The sequence below is a fragment of the Cygnus atratus genome, chromosome 2 (assembly GCF_013377495.2).
Source record: "Cygnus atratus isolate AKBS03 ecotype Queensland, Australia chromosome 2, CAtr_DNAZoo_HiC_assembly, whole genome shotgun sequence".
Lineage (NCBI taxonomy): Eukaryota > Metazoa > Chordata > Aves > Anseriformes > Anatidae > Cygnus > Cygnus atratus.
Genome location: NC_066363.1, coordinates 54,008,966 through 54,030,784, shown reverse-complemented (window position 1 = coordinate 54,030,784; position 21,819 = coordinate 54,008,966). Strand labels below are relative to the sequence as shown.

General features: G+C 40.4%; 1 protein-coding gene across 1 annotated transcript in view; it reads right to left on the bottom strand.

The window, feature by feature from the left end:
- CAP2 (cyclase associated actin cytoskeleton regulatory protein 2) overlaps positions 1-18,550 on the bottom strand; it is a 65,246-nt gene extending 46,696 nt beyond the window's left edge. Inside the window, exons 1-3 of the mRNA XM_035549835.1 lie at positions 18,344-18,550; positions 6,810-6,934; positions 3,087-3,187 (exon numbers count right to left, since the gene is read on the bottom strand). Coding sequence (XP_035405728.1) covers positions 3,087-3,187; positions 6,810-6,933 — 225 coding nt within the window. The 5' untranslated portion in view covers position 6,934; positions 18,344-18,550. The remainder of the gene's footprint in view (positions 1-3,086; positions 3,188-6,809; positions 6,935-18,343) is intronic.
- Between the last annotated feature and the right edge of the window lie 3,269 nt (positions 18,551-21,819).

The following is a 21,819-nucleotide window of genomic DNA, read 5'->3' as shown; positions in this document are numbered from 1 at the left end:
TAAAAAGGCAAGTATTAGTGCATGTGTTTGACAGGAAGGCTGTAATTCTTCTCTGTTCCACAACACATGAAATATTATAATATGGAAATTTTATGTTATCTGTCTTTTTCTTGTAGAACTAGTACATTCTCTTCTTATCATTATGTCTCATCTGGTACATTGTTCAAACTTGAGCCAAAGTATCCCATCACTTGACATATCACAAAAACAAAAACAATGCGTAGACGCTCATCATAAACACATCACAAAAACCTGTTCTTGCTCTTCTGAAATCCTGCTTGCTTTGCTTTGACATGGCAAAGAGCCCATCAAATCTGCCTGCCAAGTGTTCTCACTGGGACACAGTCTGAAGGTAGACTGTCTTCCTCAGGCAGTTCTCCATAACCCTCAGCACATTTTCTGTAGTGGTGGATGCATCAGGGCAAATAATGATAGGACTCGTACCTCTGTGGTCTAGCAATCAGGCAGTGCTATTGTATCTGCTGGACATAAGAGAACTGTCTATGCTGTAGGCCCGCAGTCTATGTTTTACTGCTTTTGAATTCCCTCATTTTGAGAGAAGAATGGTCCAGTGTTGGCACACATGGTCCATCAGCTTCAGGGCTGTTCTAACCTTTAATAGTTGGTGACAGACTCCGAGGCACTGGTATGTCAGGCCAAGGACAGCTGGTTGGCAGCAGTCCTGGCCATGCTCACTATTCGCCGACTTCACATGCTCTGTCATGATGACACGGACAGCATACAGGTCCTTCATAAACTCTGTGCCTCTAGGGGTCTTTGTATGCCACAGAAATACCCATATAATCACCAGATTTTTATCCCACAGTGATAGGACAGAAAAAGGATCTCATCCTAGCCATTTAGGATAATTTGTTTTAAACAGACTACGTAAAAAGGCTAGCCATTTTATCTGTCGTTTAAAATGTGGTTAGTTTCTTTAATGCAGTTGACCCCAGAGCTTCAGCATTGTACTGTAATTTGAATGAGAAATATGTTGCTCTCAAGACTGAGTCTAAGCAGAACACTTCTTTGATAAACTAATCTTTGTAAAACCCACTGTGCTGCACGGAGCCAGGAGCTAGCTGTTAAGTTTTCTTTTTTATTTTTGTTCCCTTTCAAGAGACTATTTCAGCATGCTGAAAGAATAGGCGTGGGGCACACAAGAGATCCTAGTTATGACTGTGTTCTTCCTTTCATCAGAAACACAAACCGCACAATCCTTACAGCAATCAGCATGAAACACATCATGTTAAATCCCTTATTTCTGTAGCATAATATAAAGTCTCTCTTTCATTCATATTACCATTCTGGTCGGTCAGGTATGTGAGGTTTTCTAGGCAACAGGTGTTTTCTGAAATAAAATACAACCTTCCCTTCAGCTAATTATGTGGCAGAGACAGCAGCTGCAAGTATAATGCTGAGGACACATGGTCTATAAGACACCCAGAAGAAAAATACTCCTTGTTCCACTTGTTAAGGTAAAGCACAGATGTTGCTGCAGTGATAAGTATGAGCATAAGGCAACCACAGTCTGCTTCATGCTGTAAATTCAGGATCTAAGATTTCAGAATATTTAATAGGCTGCAATCATAATCACCAGTTTCTTTATGTAAAGTTGTTTATGTATAATCTTGTAGTCCTAATACATACTCCTTATTGTAAACTGGTTTACATTACACTGTCATCAACAATATGCTGGGGACTATCCACAGATGTGGCAGATAAATTATACATCTTATTTTATATGGACTCAATTATATGTGTCAAATAGTGACAAATGTGCAAATTAATACATTTACTGATTTTAAACATTTATAGATACTGTAAATTACAGAGGGCTTAGTCATTTACAATGTTAAATGCAAACTTTTTCATTGCTTAGTGTTGGTGTGCAGTACTAAGGCTAGTTCTGTATATCGGTTTTAGACTGTTGAGAAATCAGCTGCAAAATAATGGTGCTTAATGAACTTCATGACCAAAGCTAGAACAGATCCTTTCCAGGGACCAGTTCTCTGCTCTGTTAGGTGTACAGGGTTTTTTTCCCCAGTTTATTAATTTTTCCCTTATTTATTTTAAGAGCAAAGTACATATATAGCAACTTACAGAATAGCTGTTAATGTAAAAAGACTTTTTACATATAATTTCATTTTACAAATAAAATGGATGTCCAGCATTTCCTTAAAAACACAGGGATCCTCTAGAACCATCCAGTCTCTTTACTCCTTCTAGTTCTTCAGGCCTAACCAGCTCAGAATCTCTATCCTACTCACAAGAACTTTTAACACCACAGACAAAACACAGTTCAGATAGTTCACAGCTCTTGCTCTGTCAACAAACTGGTTGCTTTGGCTGTCTTGCAAAGTACTTACACTGTCCTTTCAATCCCAGCAGCTTGCAGGGCTGCATGCTTTTCTGGCTACAGTGCTTGTTATGTGGGGCAGCAGCTGCAAGGAACTGGGGAATTATGAACACACATGGAGATGGGTCTGATTGCAGGGATCCACTAGATAACATCAAAAGCTTCACACTCCTTCAGACCTTGCTCAAACTGACCCTGTGTGTATCTTTTGTGGGTGTTTTTTTGGCGAAACCTACACTGGTAAGCTGTAGGGAACTGTGGTAAAATGAGTCCATATTTGTCCTTCTACCACCAAGTTTACAGAAGGCAGGCTTAAAAAATAAAATAAAAAAAAAAGCTCTGATTACATGGTTACAAAGTAATTTCATCATTTCTTCCTATTGTTCGTTGTTCAATTGCTGACTCTTGTTCTTAACTATGTTCCTGTCCTGCAAAGGAACCTCAGCAGCCAACAGGACAAATCAAATTGCTTGCAACTGAGAATATTGATATATTTTGCATGCTATAATCTTCAACCTTTGGTGCTGTAGAAGAGGAGCAGCCTCTTATGAATCCCAAAGCCCTTCTGCAACTAAATGCCCTCAGTGTGTTATGGCCATGTTACCAAGAACTAATAATTCAGGGAACTACTGTTAAAATTCTCCTCTACTCAGCAACGAAGGCTGGTCACGCAGTTTCCAAGACTTGTACATTTATAATGTGGGTGGAAAATTTGAGTAATACTCACATGTGTCTTCACATCACCTTCAAGAATCTTGCTATGCCTGAGAAACTCAGCAACACTTCCATTCAGCAGCCTATCAAACGCTTCGACATAGGGTGCTATGCCTGCAGAACAAGAGCATTCCATTATAATGGGCTCAAAAAGCACGTAACGTATAGAGCTTCTATATTCTTCCTATGTAGTACATGGAGGAGAAATAGCATAGAATCAGGGAAAATTGCTTTAACTTAATTTCTGCTTTACTCACTGATTTGTGAAATCAGTGAAAATCAGTGAAAAATGATGCATAATATTTTTTTTTATAGAAAGAAAGAAAAACAAAACAAAACAAAACAAAAAAAAAACCCTGCTCCTGGTATAACCTGGCTAGGAGCATGAAGGGAATTGTCTTTGTATACTGTAAGTAAGAAGCCTCTTTTGTATTAAAATAACAGGTGCTATAGTAAATATTTCTCAGCCCTTCAAAGGCCTACTGGCCTGACAAGGGTGATTGTCATAACAAAACTGTATTACTGCACATAAAACAAATACCATCCCCTAAAAAGAATCTGCTCTGTACTGAACAACTATTTTTATACCATCCACCCATTCCTGCAGCTCTCCGTATTGTTTGGCAATCATTAATAAGTAATTCACTTGCCAGCAAGGTAGAGCCTCGAGAATCGACTGACAGTCAATTGATGCAGTGAGATGTGGTAATCTCCTTACTCTGTTGTGTGACCTTACAAAACTGTCCTCGAAGAAAGAAGGCTCAAACAATTCTTCTAGCTAGCACATCCCACTATGTATGTGCTATATATGCTGACGGAGGAATAAAAATGCTGTGTTCTGTATGGTGTACAGGGCAGTTTCCTGATTGAGTGAACAATCAGAAGACTAAGATGAGACTCAGTTTCTTACGTAACTGGCTTTCTAAATGGCTTTATGTGATAAGGTTTAAGATGGCAAAAGTAATCTTTCTTTGGATGCTTTCCAGCCCACTCCTTCCTCCCTGACATATCCTCATGTCTATGCCGCAGAACCTGTACCGGGTCCAGCATGAGCAATGCATGTGTGAATTTATGGCATCCGTAGGATCTGAGAGACCAAGGTTAATATTCTTCCCAGCCTCTCTCCCTCCTTAATGAAGCCTGAAGGCTGCTCTGAAGAGGTACCAGGCTTTCTCCAGAGAGTTTGCTTTAACCTTTTGGCACTATATGACAATTGTGTCCAAATTCATAATCTTGAAAGCCCTCTTTATTTCATAAGAGTCATCTGGCTCCTTGACAGAAAAAAGAAAGGCTTTGGCAATTGGAGTTTGCAATGGCCTGTGTGAAAAAAAAATGTAGTTAGACAGCTAGGCGGGATTTCAAGGCTCCTTTTGTTCCCTTGATGTCACTCACCTTTAATTCTGAGGAATTTCTGGGCTTTCTTCCATATTAAGTGTTTGTGTGTAAACCCCTCGAATGACCTAGTGTACAAAAGGTTTTAGTTGTGGAGATGCTTTCCAAAGCCCATTTGCCTGCTTTGTCAAAATCTGTGTGTGTCTCCAAGAGAATCATTGTAACCTTTTCCTTTAGATCAGACTTCTAAATAGCAGTTCACCAAATGGCAATTGTGCTATGCAAAACTAGAAAGCAACTGTGCTATTTTTTACTATTCAATACAGCTAACTCCCAGGAGAATTTACTATAGTGGGCTGTGCAGAGCCATTGAATGATTTGTTTGCAATCTTGTCATTGTAAGAAACAAGTAAAGGTACATTCCTCCCATGCTCCCCACTATTTTGTTGTTTCCAAAAACGTATTAATAAACAAGGTAAGCTTGCTTTTTGTAATGCTTCCAGTTATGGAATGGTCTTTTAGTGGGAGGGGGCACGGTAGAAGAAAACAACTTACCTCCATTTCCTCTAGAAACTTAAAAAATGTCACACTCTTTGGCGTAGCGTCAGTTTTAAAGTAGGAAAAGAAAGAGAGACCTGTTCTGTAAGACTGATGGCTCTGCAATTGCTGTGGAGACTGAGTGAACCTCTCCAGAGACACAGTAACGCAGGCATACAGAATTACGTTTGTGGCAGTCTATGTGCATCCATCATCCAAACTGAAGAACTGCTGCAGTCTTTCCTACCTGCATCAGCAACAGCTAGTTCCCAAGTCCCCAGGTGAGCCAGCTCGGCCTGGAGACATGGTCCAGGCTGGGAAGTGCTCTGTGGTGCTGCTCATATCAGTTTCTGCTGCTGTTTCTCCCAGCGGGTGTGTTTTATAATCTCATTCCTACAACATTCATCAGTCGGTTTCTTCTGAGGATCTGCTGGGGATTTAAGGCTCTGCTTCCCTGGGGGGTGGGGGTAGGTGAAGCTCTTCATCTTATTCAACTCTTACGCTAGGGCAAGGATATAGTAATTTTCATGAGGGCACCTGACATGGTGAGTTGATCTCTTTTTGTAATAGCAGCCCTGGTTCTGCAGTTCTGAGCTCTGGATTAGTACAGAGATTCACCCAAATGGGTTCATTATAGGATTGCCTACGTTTTTAAAAAAATGTGGGCTTCCCTCTGGTGGTTGATTTATTTGTCAACTCGTACATGGATCATGTTTCTGCATGAGTTTGCTAAGGTTTACTAGCTCTCTAGATTTTCTCCAGACTGTACACATTTTATTACTGAAGCTTACTCTGACCAGCCAACTCATCTGCTCTGGGAAGCCTATTGGAAGCTGCTCCCCTCCTGCCACAGAAACACACTGCTTTAAGTCAGCTGCTCCACAGCAACTGCCAGCACATAGGCCTATGGCACACGGAGCTGGGGGAAGGTCCCTCACATGTCTTGCTGGGCGAGGGTTGGCATACAGTTGTGATAAAGCAGCTGACATACAGTAGCTTGCTTCTGCCAATAAAGAAGATGCCTGCCACTTTCTGCTTGTTCTGCAGCGCTCTGTACAGCAGCTGAGCCCACACTGGGATGCGCTCTGCTCTGGAGAAGGCAGGGAAGGGCTAAGGAATATGGAAAGCGAAGGACATGAAGTTAAGAAAGGGATATATGCATGGACTGTGGGTAAAAACAAAACAAAACAAAACAAAAAACACAAACAAACAGCATCTCTTGAGAAAGGAAAGGGTACCTCTATTCAGTCAACATCAGAACTGCCACATTTATAAGGTTATTTAGCCTGTAAATTGCAGGAACAACAAAAAATTTAGGGAGTGAAAAAATATGATTTGGTGGTATGACGTGAATAAATGAAGACGTTTCTTTCATGTATCTCCAATGCAGCGCTTGGGAAATCCACTTGAGAAGGGATGGCTCAAGAGGGATCAAAGTAAGGCCAAGGATGTGTAGCAGCTCTTGGTGAACAAATGCTTATGAACAAACTCCTATCTGATTAAGGATGTTAATCAATTGAATGATGCAGGTCTGCACTGTGAAATTCAGAGAGCTGGAAAATAAACTCGGTGTTTATATCGGTGACTTCAGGAATATTTATGCTGGAAATTTTTGGGATGTCTCATTTCTTCTGCTAACTGGGCTCAAGCAGACATTTTCATCTTGTGAGTTATCTACAATATAAATGCTAAAATGGAAAGAGCAATAAAGCTTGAAATATGGACAGTATATTTAAGAGACAAGACAAATCATGCATTTTCTAGGCTATATCAATTTATAATCATGCTTAGAAGAAAAACTCCTGCTCTTCTTACAAGTTGATTTTTAACAACAGAAGGAGGTGGTACCTCAAAAAAACAGACTTACTTCCATTGACACCATTAATGGCATCGCACTCCATTCCACCAGATCTATGTGAATCTGAAAATAATGATTCAAGTCGAGTCACTGCCTTCTCCAGTCTCTCCATCAAGCCATGAGTCTCTGCCATTCTGTAAAAATCATTCAGGACAGAAACAGTGTTAGTTCCCTTTGAGGAATATCCATGCTTCATGTTACAGTTCTGTTCATCTGGTGGCTTTATCAACTTTTATGGCAAAGCTCATGGGTTTTAAATTTTGTCTCTCTGGCTTATAAACAGTTGCAGGGAAGCAGCTGACATAGGGGGACTTGCTTCTGTGATAAGAAGGGATATGATCAGCCCTTGGTTTTCGTTGTAAATAGCGGATACAAACCACTGCTGTGTAGCTCTGGGCAGCCTATATTTGGGCAGTTTGTGACGAATATATGTGGATACTTCCAATCAGGTACTGAGATGGCTCCAGTGTTTTTATAATGTATTTGGTAGAATACTTATGCCTACAGTGATTTGCAACAGCCATTTACTGAGGCAAAAATACAGACTTAATACTTGACTGAAAGCCAGACTTTAAATGTATACCTCCTGACTTTTCTAAAGGTACGTGCTGACATTTGTCTGGGTCTTTTATGCTTTGTAGTAAGATTTAGCCACTTTATTAAATGACTACACAAGAAACCACAAAGGTTTTCTGTTTGTTCTTCTGATGTGATTTCCTATCACTTATTTTTTTTTTCCTTATGAAAGTACCTGATGTGAATCAGTGTTTCTCAAGCTTTTTAAATCGAGCACTAATTACCCTTTGGGGAGAAAAAAAAAAAAAAAAAAGCCAGGGCCTACTTATGCAGTGCTGCAACGGTAATTCTTGATGTAAAATGAAATAGAAACGTGGCTAAATTTTGAACAACTCACATATCATTTCATTGCCCCACAGTGTGATTATCTGTTTTCTTACATGCGAGGAAGTGTAGGCACTGACACTTTTGAACACCGGCCAATGTCTCAGGGAACACAGCGCTCTATACACTACAGACTGAGAAACAGTTACATAAGCTAAGAGAAAGCTATGTTTAACCCCCCCCCCCCCGTCATTTCATACAACGAGCTGAACATCCATGTTCCTCACTTAAGGTTGTGTTTCATTCTGCTGAGTGATGTACAGGAAGGGGGCTGGTGGTGACCCTGATGAACATGATCCTCGTGGGCAGCTCAAGCAGAGCTCCCACATGAAGGCTTGTATCCCCTGCCCAGCGCTAGGGTGGTGTGGAAGTGGGGACCATGGGGGAATCTGCATCCCCAGCCAGGGGAAGCTGGCAAGTAGCGGCTCTGTGGTCCCTGCCCTGTGGCTGTCAGGCACAGGACATCGGTGTGTGGCTTGTAGAGTCAGAAAGGTTAGGCAAGCCTGGAATATACGTGTAAATGCATCAGCTGCTAATGAACAGCCTGTTAAAAATGATGGTATTCTTGAGACAGCCAAGGGTAATACTGGATTGCAACAACCTGTGCAATGCTGTGCAGCACTAGCAACCAAAGCAAGCAACGCTGCTTCAGTGTCTCCTTACCCTGGGGAGAAAATCTAAATGTTATTATTAAAAGTAGGGTAATATAAAAAGAGGGCTTTTGATTTCCAAATCAGTATTAATAATCCTAAAGAATAAAAATAATCCTTTTTATTTTGAAAATTTAAGTGTGAGAGAAGCTACTAGGATTGTGGAAACACATGCAGAGCTCTCTCAGTGAGTCATGCCCTCTGTCAAACAAGGTGGGACCTTCAGACTTTACCCTATAAATATAAGGGGGGGTGAGTTTGACCTAAGAGCGAAACAGAAGATTTTACAATGAGAAAGTCTCAGGAGAACCATTCTCATGAGAAAGTTTTGTCTGGAGTTTATGCTTTTTTTTCTATTTACATTAAATAAAATAGCAAACCCCCAAAGGGGGATGACATTAAACAGTGTGCGTATAAACACTGTCCAAAATTCAGAGGGGGGTCTCTTCTGCTTATATTGAAAATGTACACTGTTCTTTTTGAAAAATCAATGAATTCTCTAAAAAAAAACTTAACTTTTTGTAAGGTTGCAAGTATCTTGGCAGGAGTGATATGAAGGTATCAAGAGAGCTTCCAAAATGTGTAAGCTTTCCTGAGACTATTAAACCTTTTCTTAAAACAAAGCACTCTTATTCCTCAAAAGTATTATAGGCATATTCTTTTCACATTGTATCCTACTTTGTAAAGGCTTAAAAACATGCCTGTTTTAAAAGTTATGTTTTAAAGCAGTCTAAAGTCAGGCTGGTCTAATGAAGCATACTAGCAGTCAATTCTTTTCATTAGTATTTTAAAGTATATTTCCAGTATGTTTCCTGTTTGTCTTTACTTGAAGACATAGACTGTTGGTAACTATATTAGCTTCCATCTGCCCTAAAAGTTCCATTGATGACATGTACAAAACTTCTTTGGAAGAGCTGTTCCTTTTTTGCCTCTTTAGCCTGATTTTGCCTGTTGAAGGATCCAACTCTGACTTGACTACATGCACTTGGACTAATCTTACAAACAAACAGCGATGGATCGCACTTGTAATGCTCTACCCAAGAAAGTGCCCTCTGTAAGATGCTAAAAATATGGGTTATGGTGTCAGAAGCTCAAGAGAATGACCTGACTTAATAACTCTGTGGACATTTTTATCCAATACTCTCCAACTGCAAAATAGACTTTTGTTCACTGTATTCTTCACAGCTTTACTCAGTTCCCATAAGCTGTAAAACTACAATGTTGTTCTTCTAAAATCAGATATCAACAGCGAGACAATTACAGAATGGTATATTGTTCTAGTCTCTTTAGACAGAAGTCAGAACCATTTATACCAAAAAATCAGGGCTGCCAGGTTTTTCCTTGTTTTTATGAGAAATGTTACCCTTAAGAACTCCTTCGTTGTTATGTTTACACTGAACCCATCTTTTTTTCTGCCTACTTGTAGACTCAGTTCATGACTATGTGGTATTTGTATCTATACGCATATACATGTGTGCAGGATACATACAGTTATCCTGTGTAGGAATAAAGTATACTTTTGCCATTACTGTATATAACACTTCAAGAGTAAATTGGTCATACATCCAATAACCCTACATTTACACTTTGCTTTACCATCAGTCAGCTAGGTTTCTTACAAACAAGACTGACATTAATGTTACTGATCTGAAGTAAAGACTCCACTGAGCAATAGCATGACAAATCTCTTGAGCCATTCTCAGTATAAACATTGACATCTTTGCCCATACTTAGGGATTCACGTATCTGACTCATATTAGGACAGCCTTCAGCATTTTCTTGGCCTGTATTCAGAGTCCCTCTTGTTAGTTACCATTCCACACTCCACCGTGCGTGGTGAAACTGATAATACAAACCCACAGCTCAAAAGGAGTCAGAACACAAGTGGTACAGCTTGACTCTTGTGAAGATACTGTCCGTGTGATGTAGCATCAGAGCTTATATTATAAATAAATAGTAAGACCGGTCTATTTACAGTGCCAAAGAAAATCTTTGCATGTTAATAAAAAGTAAAGAGGATGTAAATACATCTGTGGGATGCCTCCACTCCCATAAAGCACATTTTTTACATCAGGACAGATTCTCTATTTTGTTTCCACCAGGATTTTAGTTAAAGCTTTGATCTTGATGTGGATTATCAAGGTTAATCATATACCTTTCCCTACAGTTGATGCTGACTACCTGTAAGGAGTTAAGAACAACAGTGCTTCAACTCCAGTGTGATCCTGGATCCTTAGTGGAGAAGCACAATGTTCTTCACTGAAAATAAGGTCAACTAAGAGCTAGGAAAGGTGTTAAATCACATCTAATGACAATTATTTAAATGTTGTCATTGCTAACTGTCTCTTGAACACAAAAAATAGAGGATCCATAGAAATGCCTAGTTTACTGTTGGTGGTAACTTTTTTGGGGGTGCTAAAGGCATGTGACAATACAGCCACCTGTCATTTCTTCCCCCCCAAAAGTGAGGAGGGGCACAATGAAGGCCAAAAAGCAGACATTTTATAGACAGGCCCTGGGAGAACAGCACTGTTTTTCTCCCTAGTTTGGCATCTGTCTTAAAGATTATCAAGGGAAAAGGAAAAAACTAGTCAGTAGACTAAATTGCCTGACACATTCATCCCAAATAGCAGACAAACTGGAAGCCAAAACATACAGGTATTATGCTTGTTATCATTGTATGTAACTTACGGTAGAAGACCATATTGCTCTATGTCAAGAAGATACAAGCTGTAATGAGCCCAAAGGGAAAAACGGTGTAGTAGCATAAGGGAGAAAATAAACAAAAGAGATGATGACTTGTCAGGCATGTAAAAATGACAGGTTTGAACACAGGAATGGTGCCACCCTGTAAAGTATGATATTCTGACAAACATCATCAAAAGATAGTATGAGATTTCGTTGTTTGTTTTTATTCCTAATATTCTTTCAATTTAGAAGAAAAAGAAGTGATTTGTTCATTTATTTGTGTTTTTTTTTTTTCTTTCTTAGAACCAGTCCTTTCAAATCCACTTGGCATCTGAAAAATGAAGCCTGACCTGACTCATTCTCATGATCTGAGATGCTACAGGTTAGATTTTGCTTTTCTTCTCTATTCCAAAAAAGGGTAGTTGCCTATACAGGCGGCAATTTGGTATTTTTATTGTATCTAACATTCCTACACTCCTTGGAAAAACACAATCTTATTCTTGAAAGTACAGCAGCCCGTACCTGTTCTTTCTCTCATAGTCTTAACAAATTGCTACTGAGATATGCAATAAACAAAATATACAAAACCCCTGACTGCCAGCTGGTACTATCTTGAAGGCAGTTGTGAATATGTTATAGATCCAAAGTGCTGTCTCCTCTGAGTTTTTCTGTACAATATGTTTCAAGGGAGGGGAAATGCATACACATTCCTGAACATCCCCTCAGATAACAAAAGCATCTTACAGCACTTTATTTCTGAAAAAAAATAATAATAAATAAATAAATAATAGGCAGTTTGAGGCACAGCTGGCTAGCTTTCCTGCACTGTCATTCAAATGTGTGTACCAGCTCCAAGCTGAGTTAAGCACGCAGTTTTTTTGCTACCTGGGGCATCGGAGCCAAATTCCTGCTGCACCTCATGCTAGTCCAAATGATGAAAACCTACTGGCTTGGCATCTCAGGGGCTGCTCATTACCAGGAGGAACTCAGACAGCCTGTTATCAGCTGAGTGGCCAGCGAGGTGCTGCTGAAGCTATTTGGGTTACTACCATAAATGATTTTGGGTGGAGACTGCAGAGCAAGGGAGTATTGGTTAGAAGAAAGTGTGTTGGCAGACAGACAGAAACATTACCTTGTATGGCTTGTGTTTTGTTTCCCATTAGCTGTATGGGAGGAATGTAAACAGAGGCTTGTCAAAGTGATGTCAAATTGTATTAAACCAGAAGACCTCTCAGAAAAGGCCTGCATGAGGAGAATGATTCAGGGGACAAATTAGAGCTTCTGGTGACCTTTTTTTCTTGTTTTGTCTCTAGATCTGCTACAAGCTCCTTTGGAATGCTCTCAAGTATTGGTTGAATTTCTCTTATTTTTCCCAGTAAAAGATATACTACCGTATATGTAATGGTTCTTAGAATTTTGAAAACTTTTGTTTTTTGGTTAAAATGGACAAGTATTATAACTGGAAGAGCAGACAAAAATGGGTGACGTCTGCCTTTTGTGGTTGGTTATGCCATTGTGACTGATAAATTGGTTTGAAGTCTTGGCAGGCTCTAGCATACTCATCATAAAACACTTCTGTCTGTAGCTCAATGTGCATGTTAAAACCATTAATACACTAGAAATGAGTCCTCTGTTGCTATGTGCAAAAGTGTGCTACCTAAATCACCTTGTCTGTAGACTTCTGTCTTTAGCATACCCTTTGTGTTTTTAAAGGATTATTTTTTGTTAGCAAAAAAGATCTTTGTGTAGAGGAGGAAAAAGCAGGTTCATTCTGTACCTCTTCCAACTAAGCTTTTCCTTTGTCTGGCTTTATGCTATTGGTACCACAAAACATACTTTTCTGCTTATATTCTGGCTCTTCCCCTGCTTCTCTCTCTCACAGTGATCAAGCTGTTGTCTACAAAAATAAACAGGCAGGAGAGGAATGGAGGCATTTTTGTATCCCACTATTTTAAAAATATTACAGAACTGCTTTGTAAAACAATCCCTATTTTGACAAGTACCCCTAAGACTGTTGACGTATTTTAGATTTCTTATCACAACCCATTTTAGTCCCATAATTATGGGTGAGCAATTGCACATGTCAAGCTGTGTGCTTACAAGTCAATGTAATAATAGCATGGACTGTGGTTAGGCCTCTGATAATTTAATATAAATTCTTTAAAATATGTCATGTGTTCATGTATGTGTTTAGTACCTCCTGGAATATCAGTTCACTTCTAATTATATGTAAGTTCTGTGAAGAGCTCCCATCCCTTGCTGAATAATTCTGTCTGTCTTACCAATTTTGTGATCACAAAGAACAAATACATTATTTAATGATATACTGAAGCAGTCAAGACTTGACAGTCTGTGTAAGCATGATTGACTTAAAATAACCAAGGCAACCCAGTTTCTAAGTACATTCTCCTACTCTTTTTATGCTCCCTTTTTATGTTACCACTGCTCATAGTCCTTTGTCTTGTTTTTATTTTCTTCTTTCCCTCCAATGAAGTGTAATTTTTTGTCTCTCCAATCAACAGATACACAGTGTTCTTAGCCACCTCATTTACTATGTATTAGCACAGTGCTTTTCATGTAATCAAGCATCCTAAAGACCTTATAAGCCATTTAATTACCTGTCACAAGTCCAATTACTGTATGTAAGCAGACTGCTTTGCTGAACTGAGAAAACACTGTGTGCAGGCATTGATTTTATTAAAGTGCTTCAGTTCAGTTCATAATAACTGAACAGTAAGATTCTTCACGCTATGGTTCCAACCAAATTGAATTTGCACTGCCCAAAAGGGTAAAACTCCACAAAGTGCAAAACCTTACATTGTGGTGCAGTACTTCTGAGATGTGGCAGGAGAAAAGTGAATGCAGAAAGTTAAAAGTAAACAGACAGTGTTTCAAACTCTAAAAACACAAATTATGATTTTTTTTTTTCAGAAAAGATGAGACTGCTGAGTTATTCAGTGCCAGGGTTAGTAACAGTTTGGTCTGCTGGCGGCTTGGCCTTTCAGAACACCACCACATCCTAGTTCGCATGCAGATCCATATTGCTCCAAAGCCTGAACTTCTGACTTTCTGATTATCAGGAATTTTCTTCACCATCAATGTTGAAGGATAATCCCTTCTACCCATGCAGGTATTTCTCATTTAAACCTGCAAGAGTAGGTGTGACAAGACAACTCTGGAACACATCCATTACTTGAGCGTATCTCAGTTTGAATTCGAAAGTCAGAGGAAACATTCCTCTGGCCGTGCAAAGGAAGTCACTCTGATGCAAACAATCACATGAAATGAAACAACAGCAACAAAGAGTACTACACTTTGAAATGTCAGTGGACATCTGTCAGATGTCAGAATAGGTGGGCTTAATTTCAGCCAAGTTAGCTACGGTTCTTGTTCCTACCAGAATGTCCTGCTGCAATTATGATCTCAGGACTCCGTGTCTGATGGTCTCATGGCTCCCTGCTCAGCCTGCAACCTGTGGCCCTTCTTCCGGCATGGCAGCAGCCCTGAGGGCTGAAGCAAACTTTGTGCCATCTGCATACTCCCTTTGCTCTGCAACTGCTGTGGCTTCATCTGTGATCTTCACTGATCGCAAAAACTCAAGGCCTTGGCCCATCTCCCATTCTAAAATTCAGGCCACTGATTCTGCAATACTGTTAGCAACACAATGGATTGTGCCTTTGCTTCTGATTGAGGATGAAATGGGCCACCTGCTACTAAAAAAGACCTTTCTATTTCCTGCTCTAACCTGGTTACTACTGAGAGGCCCTAAGTATAAGGTCCATGCAACCTTGCTCACTTACAAGAGTCGAGACATTCAGCTATTTATCCCTCCTGTTTAGTGTGAGGTATCCTGAAGCCCAGAAAGATCAAATTGGACCCATCTTAGATGCTTATGTTAGCCTCTTCTGTGCTGGTTGCTTTAGAGGACCCAAAGCTGTTAGCTGAGTTATTCAACTATTTCTTCTCTGTAAACAATGACAGGTTACACATAGAAATGTAAATCATTCTCTGCATTCCTTCCAGAAAGTAATTAATTATTTAAAATAATAGAAAATATAACTTTAATGCACAGTATCTGAGTACTTCTTCCTGGAAAAATAAGACACTATGCAATTAGGGACTTGATCATTTACCTGTTTTCTTAATATACACCAAAAAAATAAAAAAGCCTTTGATTCCCAGCATAGTGCTACCGGTGTTTTGGATTTTACAAGCCATTTCTCTACTGTGTTCTTCTCTGAAACACGTGGGTCAGACACAGCAAGTTTCAATGGGACCTTTTTTGGTAATAAAAATACCCTGAGGTTTGACATAGCATACCTGAACCTACACAGGTGAAATAAAGACAACAATACTAAGAACATGGACTAAGGCCATATGTACGCCATAAAGTCTTGCTATCATGTTGACAAAAGTTGAGGGGTTTAAAAAAAAAAAACAAAAAAAAAACATCATTCTCTTGCTGAACTAGCTGAATCAACAGAATCTCTGCCATAGATGCAGTTGTGCTCATGTGTGGTTTTGTCATTTCAATGTACACTGCTTAGTGAAGGTGTTGATATTCTGACATAGTTCTAACAGTGACACTCTCCAAGAATATTTGAGCCTTTCAAGTTCAGAGCATTTCTTATTTGGAGAGTCAGTAAACCGCATCTGCCAAAATTACTCATTTCTCAAGAATATGAGAGCAACTGGAATTTTCTGTATACCTCACGAAAATGACACTGATGATGATTTCCCAATTGCTCTCCCTATTTCAAAAGACATACTTAAAATTTTTGAGAAACGAATTATTATTTTTTATATATTTTGAGAGTGCTTAATCAAGCAAAATCTTTTAACCAGTTCATAATAAAACAGCTGTCTGAATAACTGAAGTGATTTATACCTGATTTATTGGAGGCATTTGTTTGTTTTTGCCCAATAAGCATGATAATAAAGAATTTTCTCTTTCATCAAGTCAGATGCTCCAGAAGATAGCAACTGCAACTATTGAGTCTGCTGCTGTTGCACACAATGTTAAAACAATGCAGGACAACAAAGAATATTTTTAAAGATACTCGGTTGTTTGCCATTTTCCTCTCTAATGTTCATACCTCTCACAATGTTACTGTCCCTGACAGGCTACAGATGGGAACATGAAAAGATTGTGTGACTTGCTCCAGGTAATGTTGGAAGTCAAGGCTGGGAGCTGAACACAACTCTTCTGCTTCCAGCCCTCCTTGCTGCACTGTACTTCTTTTTCTACTACCTGCTAATTCCAATTCCCATGAATTTTAGTACTATGGGAACATTAATTCTATAGTGTGTTTTTTTCTAGTTTAGGCTCCCCTTGGTATTTTAAATGGCTAACATAGATTATACACTGAGATTAGAAAATCTAATGATACAGAGTTTTCTCAATATATGTAATCTTAGTACTCTTGCTAAGATTATATATATCTTGACATACCTCTTTGTGGTATATAAGGAATCACTTTTTTCCACTGAGGCAAGCACCATAGGTGATAAAGAATAATGAAAACATGTCATACATTTGCTCTACTGTAATAGTAAATAATGCACATCCTCTTTATTTTTATTTAATTGAGAAAACATATTTTATTCATTACATTTGGAGTTGTGCCTCTCCACCTTCCACATCTCAGCAGCATTCGTTTGAGGGGGAAGAAGCAGAGGAATCATAAGAATATTCTGAAGACTAACATTTTTGTTATGACCAAGACCTAAAAGGTCCTATCATTCAATGTAACAGGCTTTGCTACAGAAGGTATGCTTTTCTTCTTGTGCAGACTTGCTCAAAATAGAATCAATCAGTATTATGAAATCCTTGTTTTGAAAATGTATAGAATCAGAAGACAGTTTATAATCATTTGCATAGTAAGCAATTAAAAGGAAATTATAGGATTAATTTTGCATAAAATTGGGAAAGCTAACTATCAGTAAAGTCTTAAAAGGGCAGCTTTGAGAATACTGTATTGAGTTTCAACTCACTCTATCTAAAGCTTTTCCTATTCTATATAATTTTTAAAGTTACATTTCTGAAGTAGGCCTAGTTTTCTGACTGCTGTTTCACAGAACAATGAAACACAATAGTCCATCAACCATTGCCACATTTGTCAGACTTAGAAAAAAATAATTAAAATCTGAAGTATTGATCCCACCCTGCTCCTCTGAAAAACAGACTCCTTCAAATTATTTCCCAATGGACTGGCCTCTATGTAGGATTTTTTTTTCCCTGAAAATATTTTCCATCATTTGATAATAACCACACTTCAGTAATGCATATAAAGACACCTGTTTTTCCCAGATGGTCTTTGTTTTTAAGATTGCCCCTACTCATTATGAAATCTGAGTTTTGCATGATGAAAATCATCACTGTTGATCCCGTAATGCTAAGATACAGACCACCAGCAATCCTCAAAGCAAAAGACAGATTTTACATTTTTAGGTGGGGTCACGACAAGTTCTTCTTGGCTTTGTGCTGGCTGAGCCTCTGGGGGAGTACTCCTTTCAAACGTCAACTTATTGCAAAATGCAGCATCTCAGCTTCACAATTCTTCATTTCTGTCTTCCTCCTGCTCCCCCAGAACGTCCTTCTGTATTTGCAGAATCCCTTATACACACATATATACGAATATAAGTGTATATATATTATTTCTTCGGATCTTTCTCCCTAAGATGCTGTTTAACTCCGTGCTTTCCTCAGAGCTAAGCCTGGGCGCTCCTCAGCGGTCTAACTCCCTCGCCACCTCCAACACACACCTCCGGCTTTAGGCGTGCAAGGAGCAAGCACTTCGGAGCCCAGCTCGCCAGCTGCCTCAACCAAAATTAGATCATCTTACGCTGACGAGGGGAGTTCAAGACCGGCATCACTTGACACAGCCGAGTCTACACGAACGAGCAGAGGGGCGTTTCGACAACCTGACAGCGAGCTCGGGGCTCGGGCTGGGGGCTGAGGGGCCGCCACCCGCACCCCTCAGGGAGCCCCCCAAGGCTGCCCAAAGACCAAGGGGTCTGGGCACAGCCCCGGAGCGGCACTGCCGTTTGCCTTGGCGTTTTGTCGCCCTGCCATTACTTCGCTGTGCCTGCTCGGGCCCGAGCCGGAGGCACCGCCGAGGCCTCTCCCGCGGGGGCCGAGGGCGCTGCCCCAGCCCCGAGCCCGGCCGCAGCCCCGGGGGCTCCCCTCCTCGCCCCACAAAATGTCCGCCGCCGCCCGGCCCCTCCGCGCCGGGAGCGCACCCACAGCCCCCGGGGGGGGCCGGGCTGCTCCCCGCATCCCGCCCCTCCCTGCTCTTCAATTACCTGTTTTGATGACCCGTGCAGCCTCTCTCTCTCTCTCTCTCTCTCTTTTTTTTTTTTTTTTCCCCTCCTCTCTGCAATGACAATCCGTGGCCGGCCACTCGCTCCCCCCTCCCTCGCCTCGTCTCGCCTCGCCTCTCCTCGCCGCTGCTCTCCCTCCTCCTCCTCCTCCTCCTCCTTCTTCTCCTCCTCCTTCTCCTCCTCCTCCTCGTCCTCAGCGGGAGCCGGTGTCAGTCAGGCGCATCAGCTGCCCGGGCAGGCAGCGAGAGAAATGCCCAGCGGCTTCCGGGAGTGCCAAATAAAGACAGGTCCAGAGGGAGAGACGGTGACAGAGATGGAGAAAGAAAGCAAAAAGTGGGTGGAGTGTGAAAATGGAGGGAGAGGGAAAGGCAGAGGTGTCTCTCGGCGGCGGCGCAGCGCCTGCGAGGAAATGGCAGCGGTGCAGCATCACGGAGGAGCAGGCACAGGCACCCCGGGTAGGGGCACCCCGGGTAGGGGCACCCACGGCCCCTGGTGCAGCTGCCCCACTTGCCCACCTGGCACAGCCTGGGCAAGCGGGAAGCCCATGCGCCATGCGACGCAGGCCTGGCCAGCACTGGGGAAGGAGAGCGGGGCCAGCATGCGAAGTGCTGTCTGCAGGCAAACCCCTCGCTTGGCAAGCCAGGTGTGCACCGAGACAATCCAAACCTGACTAAATTGGGCCAGCCCAAGTGGGGTGACTGCCATCTTCGGTACAGCCACAAAATCAGGGCTTCTCTGTGCCTAGACCTCATTTGTCAGGCTCTGTGGGCTTCATGCTAGTCCCTACCCCAGCCAAATGGAAGCTTGTGGGTTTTGCAATTATGTGGTGCTTATCACCACACTGTCCCAAGGGCGTTCTGATCATCCACCTGAAATTTGGTTCACCTCCAAGTACTGCTGAGCTGACTTTCTGCACAGAAGTCTGGGGAGAAGACCATGAATTCACAGGCTTTAAAGAAACTGTTCATTCTTGCAATGGAAAAGGACTCATTAGTCAATAATTTAAAAAAAGACCACATGCATTTTCCCAAGTCAACCATGTGGCTATGTAAAAATCGGTGGCAATTTTCTCAGTCAAATACATAGTTTATTTTAGAAAAAAGTAAGTTTCACTTATGATGACTTGACAACAACACTGTAAAATATGAAATATAAGCATTTGTTCTAATTATGCATCTGTGAAACAGGGAATGAATAAAATTGTATTTTAACAAGGACACCATAGCCATAGCAACTCACAGACCTCAGTATATCAGTACAGAAATGAGATGAGCAGAAAGCAATTAGCAAAAGCAAGCTGACTACAAGGATCAATCTAGGATCAAAATTCACTAGTGTGGACAATGTAACTGGCATTAGAACTTGGAAGAAATTGGTGCTGCAGCCTCCTGCATGCAGTAAAAGGAATTACTTCTCCTTGGCACGTATAGAAATTCAGACGAAATCAACAGAACAGCACAGGAACTGAAGACCTGATTGCAGAAATGCACAGAACACAGAAACTACTTAAGAGAAGCAATAAACAAGCCCAGGGATCTCCTTCTGGAAAGGAAACCCAAAAGGATAAAGAAACACTGGAATGACTGAATTAACGCTCAAGGCCCATATTCCATAGTACTCAGCGAAAAAAAAACATCCCAACACCTGCGTAGTGTCAGTGTCATAAACAGAAAGTTTGGGATGGTAAATGCCATCAGATTTCTGCAGAATACCAATTTAATTTGAGGAAAATGTAATGTCATTAACTTAAGAAAAGTTTTAGAAGTTCTTATTGTAAGAGCACAGTCAAGCACTCTACATCATTCTTCCACATCACAGGCACATAAAAAGGAGGGGAAAACAACTGGGCATTTTCTCTGCATGGAACTGTTTATGAGGCTACCAAACTGGCAAATGCCCTGCATATCTAAAGTAAATTCCCTGTAGCACATCTTCCCTCCTGACTTCTTCTAGTGCTTTCTTCAAGCATAGGAGCTACACCAAACAATCAAGTTCTTTTGCTCTTTTCACTTCCCCAGGGGAATGCTGGCAAATGTCAAAGGCTAAGACTAAGGTAAAGAGAACATAAGAAGTAATAAATTCAGCAAGAAAGGAAAAGCAGGAGCTTCTGTAATTGTAAAATGACCTCATAATACAGACGAAACACAGTCGCAAGGAGAGATGTAAGATGTAGATCCTGAAAACATGGTATTAGAGAAGAGAGCCTTGCCCACTTCAGTTTCTATATAAATAAGGGCAATCTCAAAGGCAGTTGTTCTATAAAGAACTTTGTAGTATTAACTCAGGCCTAACAACAGCCCCCTAAAGAGAAGAAAAAAATGAGAGATGTGCAAATTTTGGACTTTGCAAAACATTGAATGTGTAAAAATATTGAGTAGATGACATGCTATTGTTCTAAAACATCCAGGAGAAAAAAAAAAAAAAAAAAAAGCTTGGACAGCAATAAAAAATGTGTTTTGAAACTGCTTGGTGTTGACATCAAGTACAACACTCAGCAAGGAAAGCCTAGAATATCAGATTTCAGTGCTGAGTACTTTTGTTTCAGTCTAACAATGCATTTGTATAATGGCTTAAGTTTATATGTACAAAATATATTAATGCCAGTATTTGCAACATAAATAGGTAAAGGTTATTATTTGTATACTTCTTTGGCAGGGAAAGGATCACCAACTTCAGGATTGAAACATTCAGCCTTCTAAAAATGTAGACAAAATGTATTAATCCCAGAAATATATGATACTAATTTATGCTAAACTCCTCCTGAAATTCTAAGGAGCTCTTATACAAAAAGTGTCTATACTAAAAGCCCTCTCGCTGGAAGATATCCAATTGAAATATAGTGCGTCATGGAGTATAGTGTATGGCATTTAATATAACTTTTTTTTCATTTTACTTTTTAACTTTGCTGCTGCAGACAATCTGTGCCAAGGCTGGTGTATTTCATTGCCTTTTGTAGAAGAATGCATTTCTGAAGTTGCGCGGGGATCCCGAAGTGCTTGTCAGAAACTGCTGTAGGGATAGGCTATCAAAATCTCTATAGAATGACAGAATTGTAACCTACTTAGAAGAAAATAATCTGGTGCATATTTTATTTACAGGCATGTTTTTTCACAGAATAAAACAGTCGAAAATGCCTACCTTCTCAGTATTTGTTGAAAATGGACTTTGAATATATATGGTTGTTAGATTTCCCTGTTGCACCTAAATGATTCATAGATGAGTTTGGAGAAAAACACAAATGTTGTTGCTCATTTCCTTGATTTAATGAGATCTATCTTTGCTGGGGCAATGCAGAAAAAATAATATGAAGTAAAATTGCATAAGGACATATTGAGGTGAAAACAAATTGGAATATTTTGTGGAAATCTTGGTAGTGTGACTTGATAGATCTGCATAAGTAATATTTGAGTGCATGCAGTACTTCTCAGGATGTCCTTTGCTTACCAAATCTACAGTTT